Source organism: Crassostrea angulata, chromosome 5 (genome assembly GCF_025612915.1).
Source record: "Crassostrea angulata isolate pt1a10 chromosome 5, ASM2561291v2, whole genome shotgun sequence".
Lineage (NCBI taxonomy): Eukaryota > Metazoa > Mollusca > Bivalvia > Ostreida > Ostreidae > Magallana > Magallana angulata.
In genome coordinates, this window is record NC_069115.1 from 1,547,265 (window position 1) to 1,557,716 (window position 10,452).

A 10,452-nucleotide genomic window follows, 5' to 3' on the forward strand; every position below is an offset into this window, starting at 1 on the left:
CCAATCAATTCGAAAAAATGTAATTAGAAGCAATATTGAAAGCGTTACTTAAATTTCATGTTTAAAAATTAGTCTTAGACAATTTCAAAACGATTTAATTAAAATTATTTTTTTTTTGAAAAATTTAAAATTCATCCAATCATTTCGAGAAAGATGTCATTAGACGCAGAATTCGAAGTGCAACTTAGATATCATGTTTGAAAATCAGTTTGATATCATTTAAACACGGTTTAATTAAATTTAAAATTTTCAGAAAAATTAAATTTCATCCCATCAAATTGAAAACGATTTTATTAGACGCATAATTGCAATTGCAACTAAGATATTATGTTTTAAAATTAGTCTAGGGTCATTATAACACATTTAATATGAATTTTAAAATTTAGTGTCCCTACTCGGAATTTCCAGACAATGATTTTTCTCGTGATGCTAGACTATCATGTCCTCTATCATTCCTGAAAATTTCAGCTTTCTATCTTTTTTTGCTTTGAAATACATGTGTGGACAATGAAAACTCATCGAAAGTGTGTTCTATATCTTGACCCCGGCTAGCTTCCGTATTCGGAATTTCCAAACAATAATTTTCCTTGTGCGGCTAGATTTGTATATCCTCTACGAATCTTTTAAATTTCAGCTTTCTATCTTTACTCATTTTTGGGGAGATGCGTGGACAAAAAAAATCGTCGAAAACGTGTCTTAAATATTGACCCTGGCTAGCTTCCGTACTCGGAATTTCCGGAAAATGATTTTCCTAGTGAGGCTAGACGTCATGTCCTCTATCATTCCTGAAAATTTCAGCTTTCTATCATTGCTCGTTTTTGAAGAAATGCGTGGACAAGAACTTTTTTTAAAAATGACAAAATGGCGGATAAGTCAGAACTGGAAGTGATTATTACAAAATAAAAAATGTATATAAACTTTGGATGATAATAGATAAATGCTGACAAAAATCGGACCACGCATCTCCAAAAAATCTTCTGCACAAAAATTGTAAAGAAAAAAAAGTGAAAAAGAAATAATAGAATAATAGAAGGGTCTTCCGCTGAAGACGGAAGACCCTAAAAATGCTTTCTTTGATCATTTGTGCGCGTTATGAAGGTAGCGATCATTGCAGAAAAAATTAACGTAACCCGCTGGGTTATGTATTTTTTCTTCAATGTTGCCACCTTCATATCCCGCATGAATCACCAAACAAAACATTTTATTGTTTAAATTAAAAAGTAAAAACCCGAAATTTTTCCATATCATAAGACCAGCTTCTAAATGCAGCTACTTATGTATGTAAGTAAGACGTACCACAGTTTAACAATGACATAAAAATATTTTAATAAAAAGAAAGCTGGGCCTGCGCAAAAGTAAAAAAAAAAGTTGTGGATACCAGTGGCTATGCCAAGAGATAAGACACCCCCGGGAAAATAAATAATTAAAATATCATTTGTTGTATTTGGTATCAAATACATGGATCTTTCATTCAGATACTTTTACTTTTCGAATTTTTTTAACAATATTGTTGAGATGTTCAACAAAGCTTTAAAAGAATATTTTTCAACATTAACATTTTTCTCATTTACCAGCTTGTGACAAAGGATCATTTGGTGGTAACTGCAGTGAAACATGCGGACACTGTCGTTACGTAGACCAATGCTCCAATATCAATGGGAAATGTTTGACTGGATGCGATGCTGGTTATCAGGGAGAATTGTGTAAAACTTGTAAGTATTACATGTACTTTCTAAAGGAACATGGAGCTACATTTATTTCCCACTTTCAAAATAATATTTTTCGTCAAACTAATTAGTTTTGGCGAGGAACATTTTTAATTCTCATAAAAAAATTCCAAAAAAAGACAGAGATGGGCTAGTAGTACCGCTGCCACTTACCCTACTCACATGCAATTTTATATGGATTTGTCTCGGATTCTCGTTACACCATAACCTGCAAACTCGGAAACATTGCAATTATGTGTGACATATTAAGCGAAAGTGAAACGTTTTAAATTCTGTTCTATTCAACAATACTTGGAACATTATACCACACATACACAAACTTTGTGATATACCAGATCCTATCCTGCAGGACTTTTAATTTTTTAAGTTATTATTATTCTTTTTTAATTCTTTCGTTATCGACCAATTGTTTTACACTCTCCGAAGAAAAGTGCGACCTCTGCATATAATTTGTGGGGCCCAATTGAGCGTTCCCACTTATTTCCAACTGACGAACACTTACGCGTTTCTTCTGCGAAAATTATCTAAATAAGTCATTCAAGTATGTAAGTATTGAGGCAGGTAAGGCTACCGAATCTATTACAACCCCTTACTGTTGAAAGGGTCCCTCAACGTTTGACCAGTTAAACTGTCTAAGGAAGTAAAAAGGTGTATGTATTGCCCTTAAACATTCAACAAAAGATTTTCTTTAAGATTCTACAGACTGTGCTGCAGAAGGAAACTGTCATTTTAACCAAGTTGCTTGATAAATGGAAGGGTTAATGGAAATAGATCTAATGTTTGAGTTTAAATCTATATTTGCAAGATAACACCCTTGAATGATAAGTTTACTTACAGCCCGCAAGTCTATATACGGACATGAACAATATGACTGAACATAATTATTAACAGACAATTTAAGTGTAATGAACGGCTAGCATCATGGATACGTCTAACTTAAGCATTTGATTTTGGGATAGTTCCCGATGCACTAACAACAGTAGATTTGACACACAAGTAACAACATAATTATTGTTTGATATCTCACACAAATTTGAAATCCATACTTAAAATCTTGCATATGAAGTCACGATCAAAATCATCTTGTAATTAAAATTCTCAGATGGAATGATTAAGCCCAGGAAGGAAATATGAGCAGCCAACCGCCCCATGGTCTAGTTTTATTGGATGTCAAATGTCAATGTCAAAATTTATTTTATAAAATAAAAACTACATAAAAAAGCAGAATAAAAACTGACTGCATATTTAGAGAAAATAAAACTTTAAGCTGTCATCTTTAATAGTATTTCATATCACCTACATGGGGAGAGGGGGTTATATTTTTCTTTTTTTTTCTGCCAAGGAATTTCAATGAAATAAATGAGTAAATTCAAATCATAAAAAAAGGAATGAAGCTGTCTATCAAAGTTAAATTATTGTGAAATCATTTGGAATGAGTTCAGCAATTATCCCAGTAAACTAGAAATAAAAGATACCACAGAGTCTGCGTCATCTGTTTCATATTTTGATATTTTACTGGAAATGGACATTGATGTTAACCTAACCAAAAACAATATGATAAACGTGATGACTCCAATTTTTTGTAGTCAACTTTTCTGATTTATGTAGCATTATACCTTCATCACCTGCGTATGGTGTTTATGTGTCTCAGTTCATTCAATACACAAGGGCATGCTCTTCGCATGAACAGTTTCTAAGGCGATGCAAGTTACTGACAAACAAGTTGATAAAACAGGACTATCAACAGTCTCGCTTGAAGTCATCTTTTTGTAAGTTATATGGTTGATACAACGACCTTGTCAGCAAGTAAACCTTCCACTTTGTTGCATGCTGACTGATGTTTTTCATACAAATTGTTAGACCATAATAAGTCACCTAATTGTCTACGGACTTTTCAGTTTTCCCGATTACAACAAAGAGCACACGGCGAGCGAGACCGTTCAGCAGAGGATGCTCACTCCTCCATAGACCTGGTCCTGCGTCTAAGGTTTTCCAGAGGTCCGTGTTTGCTCTGCTTTGGATTACTTATTGAATACCGAATTGTCCGCCGACTTTTCTTTGTTTTTCCCGGTCATAATACCTTTTCCGAAATTACGATAATTTCCCCGATAATGACAGTTTTACCGATATGACATTGGGCGGTGGGTGTGACCAGTCGGCAGAGGATACTTACTCCTCCGTAGCACAGTGTTTGCTCTGCTCCTGTATTGTATTTTCCTTTGGACATTTGAATTTTAAAACTGTTCGTTATCATTACATGTCATTTGTAACAGTGATAATAATAAAGTATTTTATTTATTCAGGATAGCACAATTAGTATCAATGTACTAGTTTACATCGTGGTCCTGTAATAAAAACATATGTATAAAAAGAAGTATAAGAAACTCAGATAAATAGTATAAATACAATATAATATACACACACATACACACAAATACATGTAACTATATATACACTGGTTTGATAGTCTATAAAATTTACTCTGCCAACTAGTATTGTTGTTATATCTATTAAAGAAGGACACGTAAGGCGTTAATACCTGAATAATATACATATATATGTAATTCAACGAAGATAAAAAATTTTAATAGATTGTGATAAAGGAACTTTTGGAATGTACTGCAAAGAAAAATGTGGACACTGTCGTGACAATAAACAGTGTTTCCATACGAACGGAACATGTCTAACCGGCTGTATTGCTGGCTTTCAAGGTCATCAGTGTAAAACACGTGAGTAGAAATTGTTAACTAAAGATTTTTAATCTAACAAAGCTGTCTGTTTTATATTTACTTAGAGTTATGTCATCTTTTTGTCAGTTTGTCATCGGGGATTCTTTGGAGAAAACTGCGCTTATGAATGTGCCGACACATGTAATGACTGTAATGATGTCACTGGTCTGTGTGAGGATGGATGCATCCCAGGATGGACAGGATACGTCTGTCAAGAAGGTCATTTTAATTTTAGCCATGTCCACATAGATAATTTTGGGTCAATGATCAATCGTTTGTAGTCACACTATATCAGTGAATCTCTTTTAGAGCATATACATTTATGTGTACCTGTCAGCATAAAGAATTGGAAATTTATTACCCTTAGACAATTTTTTCCTAAAAATAATACAGTTCTTAGGTCACCCGAGTCACGCAGGGGACCTGTTGCTATATCGCCTTGTCTGTCGTCGTGCATTGAGAGTCGTGTGACGTCTGTTGTGTGTTTACAATGTTTTAATTTTCACTTCTTGAAAACTGCACAACCAATTGTTACCATTCTTAATGTGAATCATGTCTAGGATAAGAGGAATCTAAATTTTTAAATTAATAATCTTACCATGTCCTCATGGTTGGGGCCAAAAATGTAATAAAAGGTTAAATTTTCTAAACCCTTCTTTCTACTCCCACAACTGTGGGGAAAAAAATACTTAATTCACAGTTATAATGTCCATGAAGACCTCTATCGAAATTGTGAAATTCATTCCCCCTGGGTTAGGTGGTCAGGCCTTAGAACGGGGCCATTAGGGCCATACAGTGAAAGGGTATTAAATCTTAAAATTATGCTACTGTATTCCCATACTATTTGAGAAAAACTAAATGCATGGTTATGTTGTCCATAAAGCCATCTACCTAAATTGTGGAATTCATGGTCTCTTGGTTAGGGGTTCAGATCCTAGTGAAAATGTATTAAAGCTTTGAAAATGTTTTTCAACCTCCATAGCAGTTGGAGATAAACTAATTACATGATTGTGATATTCATGAATCCCTCCACCTAAATTGTTACACTCATGGCCCCTAGGACCCTTGGGTAGAGCCAATGTGGCCACATTGTGAACATGTATTGATTTAATAATAATTTCTCCACTCAAACTATTCCAGTTGTGGGAGATGAACCATTTGCATAGTTAGTATGTTCATGATGTCCTGTTCTAAGAAATCTCCTGATCATGGGACAGACGTTAAGACATTTTATATTGTTAAGGGGGAGGGGGTGACAAATATATAGTGAACATGTATAATTCGTGGGGTAATTGCTGTCTGTCGTCCAATAACAATTTTCACTTCATCACTTTTGAAAATTACAAAGTAAGTTGCCACTTGGCAATATTGAATTAAATATGTGTTGCATTTTAGGAATGGTTTGAATGCGGTATTATCCATTTCTCGGCCCCAAAATTAAAGTTTTATAAAGAGCTTTAAAACAAAGGTTGAATATAGTTGAAATAACTTTGAGAATAGGTGTGTAAAATGGTATTACCACAGTGACATCATAATGTAGAATTGACGTCAAGAAGATTGTTTTACTGTGTTGAATTAATGTTTTGGAGCATAAAATGGGTTTTTGCGATAGTTTTACCACTGGAAAACATCAAACGCATGATTGCTTAAGTACCATTTTAAGGTATTATGTGTATAGCTATCTGAACTAAAACCTATGTTTTGAGCAGGCCTGCGCTCTGTACTTCCATACGCAATATATAAGAAAAAGTGACAATGTTTTCATTTGTTTGCTAAAATGCGGTAATAAGCTCATTTAAGTGACGTCATGGATAAACAACTAATGGACATTGGCGACTTTTATCAATATTACAGTGATAGGCATCCTTTGTATAATGTTTTATGAAGGTTTGATTTTCATTCGGTACTATTAACAAATGTTTAATATTGGGGCAGATATTTGACATAACAAATGTAGTCCTTAACTTTACTTTTATGTGCATTATATGCTTGCAGAAATAAGCTGTATGCATAGTGTGTGCATTATAAATAAAACTGAATATTATAAAAGATTGACCATTAAGGCCTGCAATTTTCTTTTTAACAAAACGTTTACAATTTTTGCTCCTTGAGTCAGAGTTTACATAACCCCCCCCCCCCCCCCCCCCCGAACCAAATTTTGTTGAATTAATGCTTTTTCAAACATCAAATAGGGGCTTTATTGAGCAAGTCATCATGAATCTATTCATGTTTCTGCACTTTGCCGATGCTTATTATTTTATCAAATTTCGGCCTAAAAATGTGGATATTGGAAAATGCTAATTACACATATTAAGCATAGAACGATTTGAAATGATGCATAACCTTCCTTGATATAAGTTTAAATTTAATAAAAGCAAATGGGACAGTTTGTGTATTATTCAGAAATGACAATTGGTTATTCTGTATTTGTTTTAAGGTAAACGGTGCTTATTTATTTTTCATCTTCGAAATAGCCTGCACGTATGGATTGTTTGGACGAGATTGTACTGAGCAATGTAACGACACATGTACGGGCTGCAACAATGTGAATGGTCTGTGTGACAGAGGATGTCATCCAGGCTGGAGTGGGGACTACTGTGAAATAGGTAGGGTATCTTTTCCGTTGTTGATATAGTATTACTCCAACAAAATAATATATTTTTTAAAATTTATAGATTGAATGACGTTTACATGTATTGTATCATAATTGATTCCAAATTTATTGAAGTTAAGATGCAAGAAAGATGTCAAGAAATGGTTTGATAAAACTATCAATGTTCTGATTGAAAACGTTTTTGACATTTTTGTTAATGAATTATACGTTTACAGTTGACACGTGGCAGTCATATCGGTGAGAATGTCACTAATACACTCATCTTTATAGGGAGCTGTCTATACATCTCCATAAGAACGCTTTTTAGATGCAGGTTAATAATGATATCTACACAAAAGTCATGTCTATTAACACGTAATTACACGTAACAACATTGACAAATTTTCATATCTTTATTACAGCTTTACAAATAATGTTTGCATATTAACACTTTACAACAAAGGGATAAGACACAAATATAAACCCCTTTGAAGAAAAACACAAATTTGTAATGAAGTAAATTTTTTGTATGACTGATGGTGGACTTTGGCTGATGAGGGCTCGGGTTGTTTTGATAAATATCTACACCCGAACTGTTATTAAAAAGAATATGCAAAACAAATCAAATAACTAAACGTGATTCAAACAACTGTCTGGTGAGTAAAACACAGAACATAGTTTTGTTTTTTTTATATAGAACGTATATCTAGCTTAAACAGTATATATGTTGCGATGCGTTATCGGGAATAAGATGATCGTTTCCGAAACCTTAGGTTCACGCTTCTTGAAATAAATACTATCGCGAGTATTTCGAATGCATCCGGTATGTATAAAACAAACAACATGGCGTTGTTTTCTCAGGTGGTAAGTAGTGATATTCTGTTGATTTTTTTTTTATTTGTATTGAGTAATGATAACTGCAATATAATAGCTTTGTAAATGTTATGATATTTAAAGAGTTTTATCGTGTGTGAATCGAAAAGTACTGTCTTATTTTTTTGAATTTGCTACAAGTTAATTCTAACCTGTTCTTATTTAACTTATAATTCTTCTTTAGGATTTCTTTGATACTATTTGTTCTTCAGAGTGACGATATAGAGTAATAATTCTGAATTAGCATCACATAGCCCAGAATAGTAGAAATATATGTTAATCAGGTGTAATTTGTTGTTAACAGCTCGAATTCAGCAGCAAAGCTAAAAATGAACATTTAACTGATTTATGTTTACTTTAGTTATTTACAGAAAATGAAGAAATGGTAGCCGCATCTACTAAAAAATAATCGTCTTTTAAAAGGACAACAACCTAACAAAACTGTTTATTTAAAGAATGTTCTACACAACCATTTCTCTTCTAATCTGAAAAAATAAGACATATTCGCAGACTAGGATATTATCAGATATTACATACTAATAATTACTATTAATACTATTTTGTTTTCGTAATTGCAATTATTTTCAATTATTATAATTATTTTGATCTTACACAAAGGACTATGTGCGGTATGGTCAAATATCTACCCCCGATTTCAACCAATTTTAAAATGGTATCGTATAAAAATAAAATCTTCACAAATCATTGTACAGAGGTTGCATATAACTTTTATCTTGATTTTAGTCATCATTACTCATTTGCTGTTTATCTATGACGTCACCTAAATGACCAAATTTCCGCAAATTTGCAAACAAATGGAAATATTCTCATTTTTGCTCTCTATTTTGCATAAGGAAGTATAAAGCGCAGGTCTGCTCAAGTGCGATTTTAACATATGTTTTTCTTCATATAGTGATACACATTATACTAAAAAATGGTACTTGAGCAAGCCTGCGCTTGATGTTTCCAGGTCGAAAAACAATCGGAAAACACCCATATTTTGCTACAAAACATCAATTTATCAAAATAATGCAATCTTCATGACGTCATTTCTACATTATGACGTCACTGTGGTGATAACCTTTTACACCTTTATTTCCAATATGATTTTAACTATCGTTCACCTTATTTTTAAAGCTCTTTCTAAAAATTGGATTTTGGGGGCAAAGAATGCATAAAACCACACAAAGTCCTTTTATCATTTCTGATAGCTCCGGACCAATATTACCTGGAAAGCATTTGACAGCAGACAAAACAGACCTACATACTTTCATTTGTGACTGGCGTTGTGGTATACGACAGGGTATGAAGCAGGTTTTATTTGCAATTTTAAAAAATCCAATGTTTAAAATTGTATATTTTTATTTCTAAAATACTTCGTTATTTCATGCCGCACACAGATGAAAATATCCAGTAATATACTCTGCTTTTTGTTGAAAGAAACGTTTATTTGTTGGATTTGGATAAATGCCAATATGTTCTTATGGATTAATTCCGATCGGACGTTTACAAATTTACCTTCACCATGTGCCTGTTTCAGCTACAGCTTTTCTTCACAAAAAAAAACAGTTTTATCTGACTTCTAAAACATTATTGACTGTCTGTTTCAAAGACTTTTTAGCTCACCTGAGCTGAAAGCTCAAGTCAGCTTTCTGATTGCTTTTTGTCCGGCGCCCGTCTGTATGTCCGTAAACTTTTTACATTTTCAAGTTCTTCTCGAGAACCACTACGCCAATTTAAACTAAAGTTTGCATAAAGTTAAAGGGAATCAAGTTTGTTAAAATAAAGGGTCATGCCCTCTTTAAAGGAGAGATGATTTAAAATCATTTAAAATTTGTTGGTATTATTCAATAGTCTTCTTCTTAAAGACCATTTGACCAGAAAAGCTGAATTTTGTAAGCATATTGAGGTAGGGTAGATTCAAGTTTGTTAAAAGCATGATCCCTAGAGGTAGAGTTGGGCCACAATTGGGGGTAAAATGTTAACTTAGGAATATAAAGAGTAAATCTTTTAAAAAATCGTTTCTCTGAAACCGATCAGCCAACAATGCTGTTACGTGTAGAAGCATCCTTAGATAGAGGTAATTCAAGTATGTTCGAATCATGATCCCAAGGGTTAAAGCAGAGTCACAATGAAGGGTAAAGTATTTACATAGGAATATATATTAAAAGAAATCTTTAAAAGAAACTTCTTCACAGATCAGCCAAAAAAGCTATCACTCTTGTTGAAACATCCTCACGTAAGGTAGATTCAAGTTTGTTCAAATCATGATCCCCAGGGATAGGATAGAGTCAAATATTTTTACATAGGAATATAGAGAGAAAAACCATTAAAATCTTCTCAGAAACCGATCAGCTAATTAAAGCTAAAACTGGTTTAAAATCAATATTGGTCAGGGTAGAATCAAATTTGTTCAAATCATGATCCACAGGGGCAGAGTGGGGCAACCATCAGTGATCAAATTTTTACATAGTAATATATAAAAATTCCAAATTGTTGATCCAAATTTATCCAAATCATGATCTCCAGG

The 10,452-nt window shown here is 33.2% G+C and overlaps 1 protein-coding gene across 1 annotated transcript in view; it reads left to right on the forward strand.

The window, feature by feature from the left end:
* Positions 1-7,091, forward strand: part of LOC128186183 (multiple epidermal growth factor-like domains protein 6) — a 44,803-nt gene extending 37,712 nt beyond the window's left edge. Inside the window, exons 13-16 of the mRNA XM_052855950.1 lie at positions 1,575-1,712; positions 4,319-4,456; positions 4,544-4,675; positions 6,931-7,091. Of these exons, the coding sequence (XP_052711910.1) occupies positions 1,575-1,712; positions 4,319-4,456; positions 4,544-4,675; positions 6,931-7,091 (569 nt within the window). The remainder of the gene's footprint in view (positions 1-1,574; positions 1,713-4,318; positions 4,457-4,543; positions 4,676-6,930) is intronic.
* Positions 7,092-10,452: the final 3,361 nt, after the last annotated feature.